The sequence below is a fragment of the Phalangium opilio genome, unplaced genomic scaffold, assembly GCF_054372755.1.
Source record: "Phalangium opilio isolate 3A_F unplaced genomic scaffold, DU_Popi_V2 ptg000024l_1, whole genome shotgun sequence".
In the NCBI taxonomy this organism is placed as follows: Eukaryota; Metazoa; Arthropoda; class Arachnida; order Opiliones; family Phalangiidae; genus Phalangium; species Phalangium opilio.
In genome coordinates this window covers 1,157,603-1,175,483 of record NW_028324155.1, presented here as the reverse complement: position 1 = coordinate 1,175,483, position 17,881 = coordinate 1,157,603, and the positions used below count along the sequence as shown (strand labels likewise).

General features: G+C 35.2%; 3 protein-coding genes across 4 annotated transcripts; 2 read left to right on the top strand and 1 right to left on the bottom strand.

Moving 5' to 3' along the window:
- Positions 1-4: 4 nt before the first annotated feature.
- LOC149692013 (treslin-like) lies at positions 5-4,930 on the bottom strand. Its single transcript, XM_089867621.1, has 9 exons — positions 4,775-4,930; positions 3,951-4,667; positions 3,633-3,889; positions 3,365-3,569; positions 2,717-3,299; positions 2,513-2,652; positions 2,344-2,444; positions 2,114-2,278; positions 5-2,052 (listed from the first exon to the last, which is right to left on the bottom strand). The coding sequence occupies exons 2-9, from the start codon at positions 4,644-4,646 to the stop codon at positions 105-107; spliced, it is 4,095 nt and encodes a 1,364-aa protein (XP_089723747.1). The 5' UTR covers positions 4,647-4,667; positions 4,775-4,930; the 3' UTR covers positions 5-104.
- Positions 4,931-5,063: 133 nt separating this feature from the next.
- Positions 5,064-7,166, top strand: PIG-L (phosphatidylinositol glycan anchor biosynthesis class L). Of its 2 annotated transcripts, XM_089867671.1 has the most exons (3): positions 5,064-5,438; positions 5,536-5,666; positions 6,695-7,166. In XM_089867671.1, exons 2-3 carry the CDS (start codon positions 5,538-5,540, stop codon positions 6,746-6,748), a joined length of 183 nt encoding a protein of 60 aa, XP_089723797.1. In that variant the 5' UTR covers positions 5,064-5,438; positions 5,536-5,537; the 3' UTR covers positions 6,749-7,166. The 2 variants fall into 2 exon arrangements, with proteins under 2 accessions (XP_089723797.1, XP_089723796.1); XM_089867670.1 differs by lacking the exon at positions 5,064-5,438 and having other exon boundaries at positions 5,526-5,666; positions 5,830-7,166.
- A 213-nt stretch (positions 7,167-7,379) lies between these two features.
- On the top strand, positions 7,380-17,829 carry LOC149692011 (NBAS subunit of NRZ tethering complex-like). The gene is made up of 41 exons (XM_089867616.1): positions 7,380-7,485; positions 7,555-7,716; positions 7,791-7,924; positions 7,998-8,089; positions 8,151-8,508; positions 8,570-8,698; positions 8,765-8,884; positions 8,962-9,105; positions 9,163-9,335; positions 9,419-9,488; positions 9,571-9,696; positions 9,765-9,916; positions 9,987-10,106; positions 10,185-10,263; positions 10,327-10,568; positions 10,639-11,056; positions 11,121-11,294; positions 11,366-11,439; positions 11,655-11,714; positions 11,783-11,845; positions 11,904-12,026; positions 12,090-12,192; positions 12,256-12,461; positions 12,521-12,633; positions 12,707-12,786; positions 12,843-13,369; positions 13,973-14,093; positions 14,166-14,298; positions 14,376-14,620; positions 14,700-14,914; positions 14,990-15,097; positions 15,179-15,545; positions 15,608-15,709; positions 15,783-15,896; positions 15,958-16,034; positions 16,100-16,486; positions 16,557-16,749; positions 16,879-17,021; positions 17,081-17,274; positions 17,338-17,402; positions 17,478-17,829. The coding sequence occupies exons 2-41, from the start codon at positions 7,665-7,667 to the stop codon at positions 17,748-17,750; spliced, it is 6,669 nt and encodes a 2,222-aa protein (XP_089723742.1). The 5' UTR covers positions 7,380-7,485; positions 7,555-7,664; the 3' UTR covers positions 17,751-17,829.
- The last annotated feature ends 52 nt before the right edge of the window (positions 17,830-17,881 follow it).

Below are 17,881 nucleotides of genomic sequence, written 5' to 3'. Positions count from 1 at the left end.
AATATGGTTTTTTTAAATATTAACTTTTATTATCATTTCTCCCTCAAAAATAGAACAAAGAAACAACTTTTATCCAAAGAGATAAGTTAAAAATTTGTAATAAATTATTCAAAATTCATTCCGATCTTTTTTTTACTGTTTAAAGGTAAATCTAAAATTGGAGACACTGTCAAATGAAGTAAACTTAACGCTGACGGAGATTTGAAAGAAGGAGCGTGAATTCTCTTCAAAGGCGGAGATACTACTAAGTTATTTTGTTCCCTACAGAGTGTTTGCTGGTTAGGAAGCTCATTTTTGGTATCCGTGTTGCGCGTTTGTTGATTCGAGTTCATTTCATTGATTGATGGCACTTTCTTGAAACTCATGGTCAAGGACTTGTTGGCTTTAGGTGAAGGAACGACTGTCCATTCTGTTTCTGTTTCTTTGTCATTGTCGATTTTACAGGAATAACTTAGACGCCTTTTTTTCAATTCCCTTTTCAAAGTTAAATCTTTTGGCGAAATGACTCCATTAGCATTTGGGCATTTGATAATTCCCGGACTTGAAATGGGCGTTGTTTCGTAAGATTTATATTCCTCAACAACTTTTGGAGTTAAGGTCTTCATTGGAGATTGGTGAAAGTGTGACCTCAACTCTCTTCTACTTTGAATTTCTTCAGGGGAAATGTGTAACTGAGAGTATAAGACAAGAGGAGTAGAGTAACCACTATCTTTTTTGTGAACTCGAGGGGACTTGCTCGGAGTTCGGGACAGCTTTCGTTTTTGACTCCTATTAGGTGTAGTTGGACAATGTAACTTTTGAGGAGTTAATACACTATTGTAAACAGTGTCCGAAAATGCGAGGCTTTTAGATGGCGTCTTTAATGGAGTTTTAGAACCTTGAGTGTCAACTCCTTTGTTTGGAGTACGCGTAATTGATTGAGGTTTTTGCGTGACTTTGTTATCACGTAATTCAGCGCTTTCATCTGAATTACAAACGTGATTCTCTTTTGTAGCACTAGGAGTGCCACTTAGATTCGATCTTGACCTAGTGTTTTTAGCCGGTGTTTCATCTAATGTCTTTGATTTCACTGGCGTTTTTCGTTTAGGACTACTGAGGTCATCTTTATCATTGGACACGCTTTTCATAGGTAGTGTTGAGGTATCCGTTACTTTGATGGGGCTTTGGCAAAATGAAAGATTTCGAACACAGTTGTTAGGAACGGGGCTAGGCTTTTTCATATATATACTAATTAATGGACTCTCAAGTCCGTAAAGCATTTGGGAATTTGATTCCCTCGCCTTGGGAACTTTTTCAGTATCAACTGAATGATTCATGATGGAAGAAATCCGTTTAGGTACGGGTGTGTTTGAGGGGGTATTATTTTCGGGCGTTTTTCCATGAACTGGACTTGTCATAAGATCTTGGAATAAAAAGGGTTCGAGTGATTTATTCACAGTCTTATTTGATTCCGGAGCTTTAACAGTTAGTGGTAAAAATGAATCCAGGAGACTCTTTCTCGTTGGTGTACGACCTTTAGTTTTGGGTGTACCTAATTTGGATCTACACGCTTTTCCACTTTTTGTAGGAGTCTTCTTTTTTTCACAGCTTGATTGAGTTAAAGGAGAACTTTTTCTCTTCGGTGTTAATGACTTTTTGGACCTTGGACTTTTCTGAAAGAGATTACGACAAACTTTCTTGACTTCGGACTGGCTCTCTTTTTTACGTTCGTTTTTCTTTAGGGAAGAAGATCTCAATCGCGATTTAACGCTGCGATGTTTGTATTTAGGAGTTCCTTTCTTTTTGGAGATTATTTTCTTTGCCACTTGAATTTGAATTTGAACTTGTGATCGTGTTTGAGCAAAAGAAGGATGTCTAACGACGCTCTTCCTCCTCCTATTGTCATTCTTTTGACTAGCAACACTAGTAGGTGAAGCACTACCTATAGAAGAGCGAGAGAGTTGTGACAGTGGTTGCTTATCTTCAGATTCAGAATGAGTGGTATCATCAAATAAAGGAATGCTTAATTCTTCTCCAATTTCTTCTACTAAATCCCTTAGAGTTTCGCCAAAACTATTTGAAAAGAAATTTTATAATTGATTCTCTTCAAAGTTCAATTCCATTAATTTTATACTTTTCTTTCACAACTTCGTGGAGAAACTTGTTTAGCTCTAATGGTCCTTCAACAAAGCAAAAAAATCGAAGAAGTGAAACTACAGTATCGATACAACTTTGCACCGTATTTTCCTTCTGCGGAAGTAACTGTAGTTCGAGTCTCAATAGTGTTTGCAAGAGAATCCTAGTAATTATACTAAGATATTAGAACTTAAAATTAATTTTGGCAAAAAATTCATCATTCTTTACTCTCTCGACTTTATCACTCTTTTGGAGGGTGTATGACATCTTTGAAACAGGATCTTTGAATCCACAAAGAAATTTTTCTCAACCAGGTCCTTTATATTTGCCTAAAACAACATTATAGTAAAGTGACTTTCATCATAATCATAACAGACTAATTCTAGGCAAATCTTACGTCGTTAGAGGTTGTTGATAAGAGAGACAGTGAACTAACTATGGTTTGAGCACACTGCAAAAGAGACCAAGTTCCATTTTCATTAGTAGCTTTAGTATACAAATCCTTTAAGTAAGCGATGACATTCTCCTCTTTGGAATCTAAGGATAAAAGTTTTTATTTTCACGAGTTGTTCCTTTCGCAACTCCAACAAATATTTTCTACCTTCAGTTATATTTAAAGTTGGTGTAAAATTTGCGTTATTTTTAAATGAATCCCTTTTTCTCGAAATTTCTGATGGCTTTTTTTGACTTTCCTTGGCGGGCAAACTTTTCATGGACAAACTTCTTTCCAACAAAAGGCAACTTCGTGACGATACATTTAAATTGCTGGAAGTGCTGCGTCTTTTTAAAGTGTGTTTGTCACTCGTTAATGGATCCATTTGAGGTAAAACATCTTCCTTGGGTATTTTCTTTTTGCTTGATGCTGAGGATGACGCACCCGCTTCATTCTTCTTACCAGTTAGGATAAAATTCTTGATCTTATTGAGTAGATCTTGATCTATTCGAGTGGTTTCTTCTATTTTTGCTGTTTCTCCTTCATTAATAGCCCATCTTTCTAAGCAACTCGTGTTAAATGAACCACTTGTTCTTTCCTTGGTGTGACCTGAATCTATTTGCAAATTTTGCGTATCTTCTACAACAGGAGGCAAGTTCTGTTCATAAGGAATAATAAAACTTGCTGCGGAAAGAGTTAATGGGCGTAATACACCCAATTTGGAACCATTTTCACTTTGACACTCTAAAACCTACGCAAAAGCAAAGTATTATGAGCAATGAAATTTTTGTTATTAATTTCATCTTTTCTTTATACAATTATCATATTCTGAGCCATGCTTTCCAGCATTAAGGCTGAAAATGGACTGTTATCTTCGGGTTTTGCTGGAGTAGCGGAGAAAGTGTAGCCAGTTTGGTAATTGAATAACAAAGGGCTATGTTTTATAGTGCATTGAATTTTTAAGCTTTTCCATTCTTTCATCTTGTCAAATAAGGTCATTGCTTGAAAATGTTCGTTTTTCCTGCCAAAAAAAACCTAAAATGTAAGATGGTTCCTGTAACGTAAAAGCAGTTATAAAGAGTACCATATTGCTGAAATAATCACTGAGCAATAAGAAGAATCATCCGTCATCTTCACAGGCAGCTGAATTATTTCATGTTTCTCCGTATTCTTCCTTTTTTGAAAACACCGATTTAACACTGTGGATAAAAGAACTGCAGCGTCTCTTTGAATAGTTATGGTCTTATTTCCAATTTTGGCGTTTTCCTTAGCTATGATATTCAATGGAATGAGACCAAATTTTGACGCTTGTTGTATCTCATAATTTTCGCATAGCTTGTACTGCAAGAATTGCAATTTAAATTCAATCCCATGAATGTTGAATTTATAAGAAGTTTCTTACTTTGTGGCAATATTCATGGACATTTTTATCCAACCAAAAAAGTTCAATTTTAGAGTCTTTCGTTAACATGGTGTAAAGTGAATTTGGGATTAGAAGCTCAAAAATGTTTTTTCTAGTATTCTTTACGTTTTTAAGCGAATACTTTTCTAATGGAGATATTACAAAGATATAGTTTTGTGATTTTTCTATACACATAGCTTGGTTTTTAAAACTTTTCTTAGATTCTACCACACGCCTCCTCGTTCTCATAGTCATAATGGGGGATGAGAAATCAGGCTTATCCCAATTATAATCAGTACACACTTGACCAAGTGCTTGTTTAAGCACATTTTTAACATGTTTCGGATCTGGATTGGTTTCAGGCTCAGCGTTTTCATCATTTTGGCGAATGTTGGTGTTAAGTAGATTAGACTTAGTGATCAGTTGTTCTTCAAATAACTCAAAACTACGTAGATTAAATTTTGTAAACAGTTGCTTATCCAAAACTTGTAGTTCTGGGCCTTCAGAATTAAAAATAGTGTGGCCCCACTGAAACTTTTCCGAGTCTTTTACTTCGTTTTCATTTTGTCCGAAAAATAAAAGCAACTGAAGGACAGATTGTCTAACTTGTCGAGTAATACGTTCATTGTCCACATGTTTAAAATTATTTACAAATGTTTGTTCATCAATAAGAATGACACACCGAGTAGAAGGCATTTTTAGAACAAATTAACTCCACTATTCCACAAAAATCACTTAATATTTGTTAACTTTTCAAAAGTAAAATGGCATACCACATTGGGAATGCATTGGGTAAACGTAAACAACGGTCGGTCACCACTCACCTTATCATAAAAAACTTCTTAAGCCTTTGCAACGATTCAAATTACAAACGAATCTCCCGCTAAATCTCCTCCTCAGTGGGCTAGACCTACGGCTAGACAGTAGACTACGGAAATGCAAGTAGACTTTTTCGATGTAAAAAGAGGGTAGGCAACCTACCATTGCCGTATGTGTGTACTCTCGCTCTACAAAAATCTACAGCGCAGGCGCCAAAAAGCGAGATGGAAGGCAAAGTTTCACCCCCGTGTCTTGCCCTCTTAGTTACATAGAAATGGTATATTGCAAAATCATCCCCCTTTGGAGTTTGAAGTTAATCTCATCAGTCAACTTCGTTATCTTCTTTCTTGTTTTACATGGAGTAGTTTTATTGGAGTGAGAATGAAAATTCATCAAAAGTGCATTACATTGTAGATGGGTCTTAACAAATATTGCTCCATAGTGGTGGCGGCCGATCTCTCTCGGACTCCCGCTGAGCCTGTATAGGGTAATGGCAGCCCTCTGCCTTCGACTGTATTAAGCTCTATGGGGAAATAACATGGGGTGCCATTAGTCTATGGGCGGTTTTGAATAGTGCTTGACTCTCTCATTCATAACATTATCAAATTCGTCACAGCTGTTAACTGCGGCAAATCCGTGATTGTTGTGGTCACTGTGGTGCCAGCAAAGGTCAGTGTGAGTGTGGTAGTGCCACGCGTCGTTATTAAGCAATCTGTGTGCTGGGTGTTGTGTTTGTAAAATGTTTTCTATATCTTAATAATTAAAGATATGGCGTGGACTGATGTTGAAAGTGAAAAAATTAGCGCAAACGAAGATAATAAAAATGCAGATGGAAATGAAAACATTTTATACGAAATTCTAATCTATTCGGAATGGGCTCAAGAACCAGAAACCATAGTAAGTAAACACACTAGTACAGTAGGTTCGATTGCTAATTTATGTTTGTTAAATTGTTATTGATATTTTGATAAGGCCTTAAGCCTTTGTTCTGACATTTCTTAAATTAACTTTGACCCCTCACCCCCGGCTCCGTTGGTGACCAAATATTCTATTTATTCAGCCATGCTGAGTGAGGAAAATATCGTTTAATGGTCCACTATTTGCCGGTATTAAGCTATCACAACTATAAAAGCAAAACTGTTGACTTAAAGAAATAAATTTCATTTACATTACCCCTGTGTGTGTGTGCTTAAAGACAATTGAGTTGGAAACATGTTTGTCACCATACTGAGCGGTTTTTTGATATTGTATGGACTGTCCCTTTTATTTTACTTCTTATTGACTCTATTTACATCGAGGAAAAGTTGTAAACAGATAAGAGGAGATTCGGCTTTGATTATAGTGGCGCATCCTGATGATGAGTGTATGTTTTTTGGTCCGGTGATTCGCTCTTTGGTAAAAACCATGGAGACAGTTTATATTTTATGTTTATCATCTGGAAACTTTTACGGTGATGGAAAGACGAGGAAGGCAGAGTTTAGGAGAAGTTGCGTGTTATTGGGAATTAATCCTTCGAATATATACTTGGTTGAACACACCCTGATGAGTGATAGTCCAACTTGCTTTTGGAAAAAAGAACTAGTCAGTCGTATAGTTAAACACTATGTTGAAACCTTTTCAGTTCAAGCCGTGATAACCTTCGACATTTACGGTGTCAGTGGACACGTTAATCATATTAGTTTGTATAATGGTTTAAGGCACATGTGTGCCAATGGCCACGTGGCTGTTGATTGTAAATTTTATATTTTGGAATCTGTTAATTTGTTAAGGAAATATATTGGATTACTCGACCTACCTTTATCCTATATATGGGCCTCGTACGCTTATGTCTGTAATATTCGAGATTTTATAACGGTACAAAGAGCAATGAGGGCTCATAGAAGCCAGCTCTTATGGTTCCGTTATCTTTATGTCCTGTTTTCCAGATATATGGTAATAAATACTCTGAAAGAGTTAAAACTGGAAACTTCCAGACTTAGGTACAAAAAGGAATAGTAAATATTTAAAACAAACATTCCTAATTTTGTTTGGAATAAAAGTACCCAAAAAGAGTATTGTTAAAACTCCAATTTGAAACTAATGCCAAAGATATACACATTCCTGTTTTTTACCAAAGGTCCAGTGTAACACTTTTTTCAGCGAAAATTATTATAAGCCATTGTACTGGCATAAATATTATTTCATTTTGTTAAAAAATATGTTTTTGAACAGTATCAAGTAGTTCAGTCTTCAGTGTTCTTCTGACATTGGTTATACTTAACGCGTTTCAAATTGTTTTAAGTCTCAAAACATTGTAAAATTATTTTTGAAAATTTTTTATGTTACTCTTGAGAGTTTTATGTACATTGTAAGTACTAAACTACAGATATTAAACCATATTTTTATTTACTGTATAAATTATCAATGTAAATGCTCGAAGGAGCTAGTACACGTAGTAGTACATTTGTTCAAATTTACGTAAGACTTACACGTGAAATTCTATTTTTCTTACAATAGGGCAGACTATTACGCGATAAAGAAGATGAAAATCAGGGTAGGCTTCTTTCTATACCAAAATCAACTGTACCTTCCCCTTAAATTTTTAACTATACATACCTATATTGGTTCTAGGGGTATTATGGGGCTGGTTTCCGTATTTTTCGGTTTCAAAGTCGATGCCCAGTAACCTCCAAAAGTATTACAATGCTCAAATGCCATGGCAACTGGCAGTTGGAGGGTAAGATACATTTTTCACAAAAAAAAAGGGGAGTGGAAAATGACTTGTATGGTTGCCATTATATTTCAGTGAAGGAAGAGTTGTGGCTATTGTTCAACATGATGTTGTTGAAATAAGGTTGGCCTGAATTACATTTTTTCCGCTACTTAGATACTTAACTAAATAAAACTAATTAACGTATGCTTAGATCTTCGCGCGAAGATTACGCTACTGTTATTGGGAAAGGCTCGAGTAATTATCTCTAAAACTATAGGCTCTCTTAATTTTCCAAGCTTATTCTTTTTTCCTATCATTTCTTACTCAAGTTCCTCGAGATCCGTGTCCTCAATGGAGGAAGACACAATGGTCTCCTGACTGTAGCTTATTGGCTGTAGCTAGTAGTAAAGGGAATATATATTTCTTTGATCTACTTGGCTCTAATATATTTACTATAACACTCGTAAGATTGAATCTAACCAATCTTTGAAAGTGTGACAAAGACTTCAAAACGAAGATTTCTTTACTCTCTCTAGAATCAAAATGAATCCATTAATAATGGATGCGATGTTAGCGATGCTATTGCAGGGATGGTATTTGCCAGTTCAAGAGTTAAAAATACTCAATGGTATTCACTCTTGTAAGACATGATTACTGTATAAAGAGAAACTTACACGACGTGTTTATAGGTCTTCGGAGTTCTTAGTAGTTACTTTCAAAGGAATGCTACATAGTTTTTTGGTTAGCTGCGACGGGTATCAAGAAAATCACGTCTTTTCCTTGGCAAACCAATATTTGCGCGGTGTTACTGGCATAGTGTTGCACCCTTCTAATAACTTATTAGTCGTATCTGGAATTAACACTAATATTAATCGTGCTAAGAACGAAACATTGGCTAAAGGAGTTCACTATGGAATAACCACATGGAGACTTTTATCGGATTATCCGCACTACAAACTCTCAACATCTATCGAAGGTGACGATGTTGATGGCAAAAATACGTTTTTAAGTCGGATTCCATTACCTTTTCGTTATAATTGCGATTCTGTAAGAAGCGATGAAATCATTTTATCCATCTTGCGATTTATTAATATATTTGTACTTGTAGAACTATGTTGTAAAGATGAGTTTATCACCTAATGGTCAAACATTGGCTGCTATACATTCTTCGGGTGCTCTTAGTTTTTGGAACTATCCTTCAATGAGATTACGCCGTTTATGGGAATTAGTTGATCAGGTTAATTGGAATTAAATGAAAGAAAATGCGTCTTTGAGGTTTTTTTAGTAACTCTATTCGATATAGCCGGGTTTTGATGCCTTGAATCCCCAAGTATGTGAACCGGGAGTTAAAAGAAAATCGCCAAAAATCGCCACTGATAATTTTAGGTCCCAAATTGCTGACTTAAATTGGTGGTCTGATGACGTGCGTTTATTAAAATTATTTTAATTGGAACGTTAATTTTGAGTGTTTTAGATTATATAATCATTCTGTTCATTTAGAAACTAATCGTAGCTAGATTTTCTGGAGCTGTAGTTGTGGCTTCTTCGGTCAGTTTGAGGAATTTATTAGGTCAGTCGCCTGAATGGTTTGAACCAGCACCGCAAGTCAGTTTAGCTCACGATAGAGGATTTTTAGGCTTAGAAGTAAGTGAAGAGCGCAAACTCCAATGGTTTGACGATGAACGAACACATTTTTAACAGTGTGAACAAGTTACTTTGTCAAAGAAAATTACCCCAAATTTATCGAAACAAGAAGAAAGTAGCGACGAAGAAGAAAATGCGCCTTTGCTCAAACAGAGCATTAGGTCCATGAAAACCGCGTTATATTATTTAACAGATAGTGAACGATTTCAACCACCCAAGAAGAAAACTAAGTATGGATGACATTTCACGAATCTTTACAGGAACGCGCGATGTATACTCGCGCTCTGTTTTTAACTTAGATAATTTTCTATAGGCTTATTACTAAAACATACAGGCTTTTGAGCCTAAAATCAACCACTCCTGATGAACTCTTTCTTAGAAAGGTGTGAAAAATTGCCCGTATTTTCAGTTCGACACACGCTAACACCACCTTGATATTCCTGTGTGGTTTCTATATTATTTTAGCTTGATAATGAAGAATACGGGGAAGCTTTAGCATTGGCTAAAGTCTATTCATTAGATTGTGATTTAGTGTATCAAAGGCAATGGAGAAAGAGTTCGGTTTCAGTCGCGTCTATTCAAGATTATTTGGTATTATTAAAAACGACGCGTGTTCAACGTACGACATTTGCTTAAACCTTGAATACAAAACTGTTTAGAGTAAGATAACAAAAAGAACATGGGTCCTGCATGAATGCATAGAAAGAGTTCCGGAAAATATTGACGCGGCTAGAGAACTCTTGCTCTATGGGTTGAGAGGCTGCGAATTGGAATCTGTGGTAGATATTGGATTGGGAAAGGATAAAGGGAGGTATGTTTAAAGATGTCCAACGTAATTTAAAGCTTGGGGTAGTCCGGAACTATAAGGTTAGTCTTTGTAGATTTGTAGCGGCTTCTTTACAACAAGCTTTCTCTTTTGACGAATCTGAAAATGAAGATGGTAAAGATGATAAGAGTAAAAAGAGACTTGAAGCGTTATTACGGAAAGTTGATTTTCAAAAGTATAATTGCACAATTATTTTATAAAGGACTTACATAGCGGACACTCGAAACTAAATTTTCTAATGTAATTACTGTAGCTTAACTTTGGAACAAAAACAACTTTGTCAATATCGTTTGACACTTCTAAGCTATCTCGATCGTTTAAACACATACGAGGTTTTTATCTTTTGTAATATAAATGTTAAATGTTTGTTACAAATATGACCAAATGTTTTATAGATTATTTTGGGAGGAGGGCAACGTGCTTCTGATCATTACAGCCACACGTTTTTCAAAACATTCAGAACACAATCTTGTTTAGAATCTTCAATAAATTTTGCCCAAAGAGGGGACTGGCGCGCGGTTTCTCACATGTTCACTTACCATGGCTCTGACACTCTTACGCACAGATTACCAATTATTTCAAACATTCCTGAAACAATATCGCCTTACGATTATAGAGATTTATTACCCGAAGCTGGGCAAGTTGCGATATTCTTCTTACTTCCTGAAGAAAAACGTTCTAAATCAGTTTATTTAAATGCCATTTAGTTTCAGACCCGACGAACCGGAAGTTTACCCTTGGGATGAAATAAGCGTTCGAGAGCCAGATTGGGTTGAAACTTACTATGAAAGTTTGAAAACTTCCGAAGATGATTTTGAAACTGATTTTTACGAGAGCAATGATAATATGCAAAAATACAAAGTGGTTTCTTTAACCACTGATTTGTTGACCAAATGGTACACGGAAAGAGCGTTGGAGATTGAAAAAATGAGTGATTTGGTTGACAATGCGCTAGAACTTGTAAAGTGTGGTAGAGAACGAAATGTTCAAGGATTGGAAAAATTACACGATGATTTAGTTTTGCTCGAAACATTGGTCTATGAATGTCATTTAGAAAGACCGATTAGTTACCAAAACCTACAAGAAATGAAAGATATTGAGAAGCTTAGACTTCTCATGTCGTCGGTAATAATGTTATTTAAATAATTTTTGAGCGTTCATTAAATTGCTATTGTTGGCTCTTCTAAAGAGTAAGAAGGAAAACTTCATCAAAAATGTTCGACAATGGCTTATCCCCTTCTTGAATAGAACTGATAAACATAATCCTGGATCAAAAGCGACTCTTCTTAGGGATTATGTCATGGGTTTGGCGAAGAGTGATATTTTACAGTGTAGATTGTTACTTGAAGCGTCAAGACCCGATGTATGCATTACATTAAGCGTTTTACATATGGTCAAATATTTATTTCCTTTTCATTTTTCATCGATACTTAGTGTCAAGACCCAGTTATTTCAAATATAGAGTTACTCATTACAGTAGCACTTGATTCAGTTTATTCGTGCGAAAAGTAAGCCAATTATAGCTAAATAACAAGGGCTGATCACGTCTGCGTAATCTTGTCCTACTTCGCGTCACACTCTGCGTAATTTAGGCTTCATATCAACGTCAAATCGATGTAGTCCACGTGATATTGTATCCAAAATTATGTAAACGATGTATAGGCAAACTCAAGGTGATCAGCCCCTCGGTATGGACTGATTAACAAATAGCGTAACATTTCAGAGATGACGAGCTTGAATCTTGTTGCGCTATTCTGGAATGCCTTCCTGATAGAAACGCGGAGTAAATGTTAACTTCCAAATATGATATTTATGTTCTTGATAAACTGATGATTTCTTTATAAACTTAAGAAATGACTCTGAGGAACTGAATGCTCTTCATAACAGAGTGGATGAACTTGAGAAACATCTAACGTATAAAGTTCCAAGTTTTTCAATGATACGCGTAGTTTGCATCGCATTTTCTTTACAGAGTCGCGAATATTCTTCTAAAACACGGATTACCTACTAGCCCCGCGTTTATAAAGAATTGCGAAGATAACACCGAGGAAATAAAAAAGCTCTTCATTGCTTTGTCAAATACAGCTTGTTCAAAGTGATTATTATTATTTAGGGATTTTTGTAGGTTCAACTGTTAATGGTTGCTTATACGTAACAGGAAGCCACCTTTAGAAGAAAAACGATGGAAGGAACTGTTGCAAAGTATATTAGAAATGAGAAATAAAGTTTTTGATAAAATATCTATTGATGATTGTTACGAAGTGAGCTCTTATTGTTAGGTCGTATTTCATGATTAACTTTTACTAAATTTTTATAACGTTTAGATTGTTATAAACGCTCTTCTGTGTTCGGGTAGCAAGAAAAATATTGAATTTTGTAGCGAGTTAATGGAGAGATCAGTGAAAAGTTCTTACTCATCGAATAAGAAAAAATTACCACTTTCCAAAGCAATTGACTTGGTCATAACTGCGGGTCAAAAGTATTTCAATATTTCTTCTTCCCTCGATGATCCGAGTATTGCATTAGCGAAGTAAGTTGATTAATTTCTAATTAAATCTTCGTTAGTTAAAAATCCATCTGTTCATTCAGATGCTGTTTTTCGTTGATTGAAGATCATAACCCTAATATTGAAGAAGAACTTGATCTAATTCTCTCTCTTTCCTTATTGAAAGATTTCAAAGTCAATATGATACCTTTGCAAGGTTGAACGTTATTATTAGTTTTTTTACATACAAGTATTGTTTGTACCTTCAACACTGCGATATTTGTTTTTAGTTCGTCTTTGTAAAGATCGCATGCAATTAATTTTGAAGGCAATTTCCGCAACACCTAATGCTTACAAAAACTCGCAAAAGGTATGGTAACTATTTTTCTCGTGAGACATTTGAAGGAGATAGTTTATTTTCAACAGCTTTTGAGACTGGCCACTTTGGTTCGAGTGAATGAAAGTGACAAGACAGAGCGAGAAGGAAAGGTTTTACGTTTAGTTGCTGAAGCCGCGTATCAGGCGGAGGATTTTAACCAATGTTACCAAGCCTGTCAACAATTAATAGAACTTCGATACGAAGATTCTTGGCCCATTTGTTATCAACTCGGGTCTTGCGCCGAGTTTAAAGACGTTTCCGCCAGAGGACAACTATTGTCTTTCGCTTTGATTTATTGTTCGGATGACTTGATAGCGACTTTGATTCCAGCCAGAAGGGAGTTGGAATTGGAGGAAATTAACTCGCAAATGAAGTTGTCCGTTGAAAATACCAGATCTTTATTTTCAAACAAGGAGGATGACGACTCGGACGAAGAAGAATCTGACAACGCAGTCCTCTCTAGTTTGAAACAAACGAAAGACAAAACCATGAAAGTTCTTCAAACAACTACCGAAACTACTAAAGCGGTATTGGCCACAGTTGGGAATCATAACTTTTGGAGGGACGCCGTCAAGTAAGTCTCGTGTTTTAAAATTAACATAAGTTTTAAAAGCTATTATATATGATTATAATTTGGGTTTTGTTACCCGCCAATGTGTAAAATCGTTATATATTTTAAGTTTCGGCATGCCCTTTTTTAAAGAAAATTTAATCAACGTAATTACCTATAACTACCTTGACACTCGCAAAATATTTTTCCAATAACCAGCTTGACATACTTGTTGGAGGGGTTATTTAGGACTTTCCCCCCTTTCTGGTGGGCTTTTACCACCGTCCTGCAAAGGTACGCCGCCCTATATGTGTCATGATTCATGAAAAATATCACATTTTTTACTGTTACCCCTCACGCTTTCATTTTATTTACAAAGAAAAAAAAAAAAAAACAAAAAACAATTTTGAAGTGTGAATTATTTTAAAATTTATGGCGCTATGATTTTAATAGGCATGGTTGGTTTATAATTTATCGTACATAAACGTGTCCCTTGATGTTGTTGTGATAGTGATCGAATTTTCGAAAGGCATTTATTTGTTTACTGTACATAATTTTGATTTGAAAACATTTTAACACTCGCTGAAAGATCATGATAAAATTGAGTTCGATTTAAAATTCGTCTAGATGGGTTGGATCTATATCGGAAGATAATGACGAACTTAATAACATTGAAAACAATAAAGAGTTCTCTAAGATAGGAATCGACGCCTTTCGCTGTGAGAATGAGGATTCTCACATTAGCAAAGTTAGTTAATTAGCTCCTATCTTGTTTTTAAGTTTCGTAATTTCTTGACCGATGGTTTCCCCCCCCTCGTAGTTCCACACTAATTATGATAAATATTCAATGCCTGATATCCCCAATCATCTTAAAATAAGTCGGGATATTTTTCGTGCTGCTATGATCGACGAAACTCTGGAGAAATCGGTATCTCAACAACTTACTTCAGAATGTAAAAATTTAATTTAACTGAAAAGTTTAAATGCTTTATATCGATAAGGAACAATTAATTTCTTGTATAACAAATAGTTATATTAGATATCGCGAAGCATATGATTCCCGAAGATACAGCTTTAGGTTTGGGCTATCTTCTATCATTAAAGCGGGCTAAGGATGCCGCAGTTCTATTTGATTCATTGCCTCAAAGCGTCGTGGTTTTGGAACTAGCTTCTTTTTACTTTTGTTTGGCATTCTTCTCTCAAACGCTTCAAAAATCGAAAGATTTGGTCATGGAGAAATTATTGAAAGAAGAACCAGATAGTTTAATAAGAAAGGTTAGATTGATTAATTAGACCCCCCCCCCCCCCCCGATACCAAGTATAATTATAATTAAAATTAATAATTACATTTTAGTGTACTAAAATGATATCTAAAATTGATCCAACTGATTTATCCGAAGACGCTTTAATGTGTCGTAAATTATTTTTGAAGTATCATAAATTACATTCGGAATACGTGCAAGCCGAGTTTTTAACCAAACTTAATAATGAAATGGATTATGATGTTGATGTTGAGAAATTTTTCAAAGATGACGAGTATAAACATCAAATCATTTTGAAACTCGCGAGGTATATCGTATAGTTTAGTTAAATTATTTATTTTCAATCTTCCAATACTCAAAAAGGTTTATTTACAACCTATAGTTTCTCCGAAGAACATTATTCAACAGCTAAATGTTTAGCTTTACGATACGAAGTTAATATGACACATTTCTACATTAAGAGGCTTTGTTTTCTGTTAGAAAAAACCGGGTGCGTCTTCTTTTTCATTGCGATGTTCTGTGTAATTGCTCGAAGTTAATTAATTATTACCTTCTTAAAAATGAATCGCAGTTCCATTTCTGAAATTGAGCGTAAACTCAAGGAACCTCAAATTAAAGAAACGCTCTACTCAGATCCTAAATTATTTAGTCAACTGATGGAAAATGACGTACTTCCATTAGTTAACGGATTAGATCATGGCAAGATGGTCTTTTATTATTCCCTACTTATGGATTCTGGAGATTTGGAAGATTCATACGGAAATAAACCCAGTTTCCATATAAAATTGCTTCAAAAATTAAAGCATATAAATAATTCAGCCGCTGTTAACTATGCAAAATTAATGAGTCCTTACAAATCTACCTCTGTGCTGGAAGAGGTGTTAAATAAGGAGAATATACACGCATTTTCGAAATTCGCTGATAGAATTCCTGTTAGCGTAAGTCTGTCAATGCGACATTGGTAGAACCATTTACCATATTTTACTTTGGGAATTAATAGGACTCTAGTGGCTTTAAATTCCATTCTTCAAGTTCTATATTCCGAATTTTTTGCGAAGCCGAGTTTTTTGCCTTTGAAATAGAAAAGCCCAACTGTTCAGCTGTTCGTATACTTTTCTTAGATCATTCTGTTTATTTGAATTCGAAGTTATATTAATTTTTGTTTTAATAATTAGAGAGAATGGATTCAACGGTATCAATCATCTAGCTCGTATTTCTGTAAAATGACCGCCAGTGATTACTTGCAATACGTGAATACAATTACCTTCAACATATTCGCTGTTACTAAAGTACGCATGTTAAAAGAACTTAATGAAGAATTTGAATTCATGGTATATTTTTATTTTTAAGCTACCCTTGGAGTGTAGAGTAGAAATTAATCGACGGGCTTTGAAATATTGCCTCGAAAAGGAATCCAACGATGAGAGGTTATAGCAAAGAAGCAATACCCACCATGTTGTTACTAACTAATCATGTTGTTACTTTGTTTCAGTTTGAAAGACGTGATCAACGAAATTAATCGAAATTTAAATCATTTGAAGAAATTAGATGATGAGATTGTTTTGTCGTTGCGCGAATCATCTGACAAAACGATTCAAGTTTACGCCATACAGTTTGACATGACGCGTTCCGTTCCCGAAAAGATAGAAGCCATGCTTATACAGGCTGTAATGGAATGTCTCCCGCTTCCAACTGTCCAAGATCTCTTGGCTTTAGCACCCATGGAATTGGGTTTAGATCCTGAGGAAATTTACACGAAATCTATAAAAACGGTTGTAAAATGTATTTCGCATCCTAATGAAAAACCTCCCGATTTCCTAATTGACAAAGATGCTGTCAAAATATTGCGAAATATTTTGGAATCCGTCGTTTTCGATAAGTAATTTAATTATAAAACTTGTGGTTATTAGTAGGATTCGTTTATTACACTACGTTTTTTGGTATTTTAGCGAAATTTTATCAGAGGATAGCATTTTGGATATTCTAAGACCATTTCTTAGTGATGAATCGTCACCAAGTGACAATAGAATAGCTATTTCCGTTTACTTAGAGCAGACTTTCATGCTTTCGGAAGAAGACTTGCAATCGATATTTTTGTATAAGTCCCAAGCTCTTTTGAAAGCCCATTTTCCAGATGTCCAGGTTAGTTCATAAATATCTTTCTATTATGATTCATTGGGAACTCTAATCGGTGGCCAGGAGTTATGGAATTCAGGGGGGGGGGGGTTAAATTTTCATTGACACTTGACAATTACATTTTTCCATATTTAGGTCTCGGAAAATGATGTCCAAAGCACAAACTCCTTAGCAGAATTATATAAAACTTTAATTCCTCGAGCTAAATCATCTAACCAGTTATTTTCTTTAGCCAAGTGGCTTTTATGGTGGCCGAGTATACCCAAGACAACTAGCCTGTATGCATTTAATATTTAGTAGGCTTTCAATTAAATTAATCGGAACTGTTAAACAATAGCGAGCCTAGTGATAATATATGGATTCCTCTTCTGAGCGCGCTCATAAACTATGCTGGACAAGACAAAAGAATGGATGAAGTCCTTAAACTTATTGAATTAATTTTTGAGTCCACCAAATTTAACTTGCAATGTATCAATGTCCTCTATGAAAGGATTTCGGTGGTGGGAAATATTTGTCACGCTTTGAAACTAGGTAAGAAAGTAAAGGGGAACTGAAAAGGACCCTTTACAACGATTTTTTTCTCTTTTACAAAAGTGGTTTTAGCTCAAGAACCAAAACTATATGGTGTAGTAAAGGAATTGGTCCGGTACAAAGATGAGGTAGTATTTACTTAAGCCCATTTTCGTGATATACGTATATAATTTTATGCCAAGCATGTATTGTTGTGTTTCTAGCTTATAGAAGGTTCTGATTTTGACTCTCAAGTTCTGAATTGGATTGTTAATCGTCGTTTGACGACAGTTTTTGTCTCTACTCCTCTGTACCAACATATTTCAAATTATTTATTGAATACTGCTTCAAAAGAGTCTTGTACTAAAGTAATTGGGGAATTGGAAGCCGCGGGTTTTAAAGAAGAAGCGAAAACCCTCAGGCAGATGTCAAAAAACCCTTCAAGCCTAACTACTGCAATATCAGCTTTGAGGCATTGGTTGCCTAAGAATGAATAATAAAAATATGTTTTGTATGATAATTTCGATAAGTTCTATGATTAAATTAAAGTTGAATAAAAAAATCTACAAAACAATATTATTGATTATTAATTATGTTAAGAATTTGCCAAGCTTATGAGTTTAATATT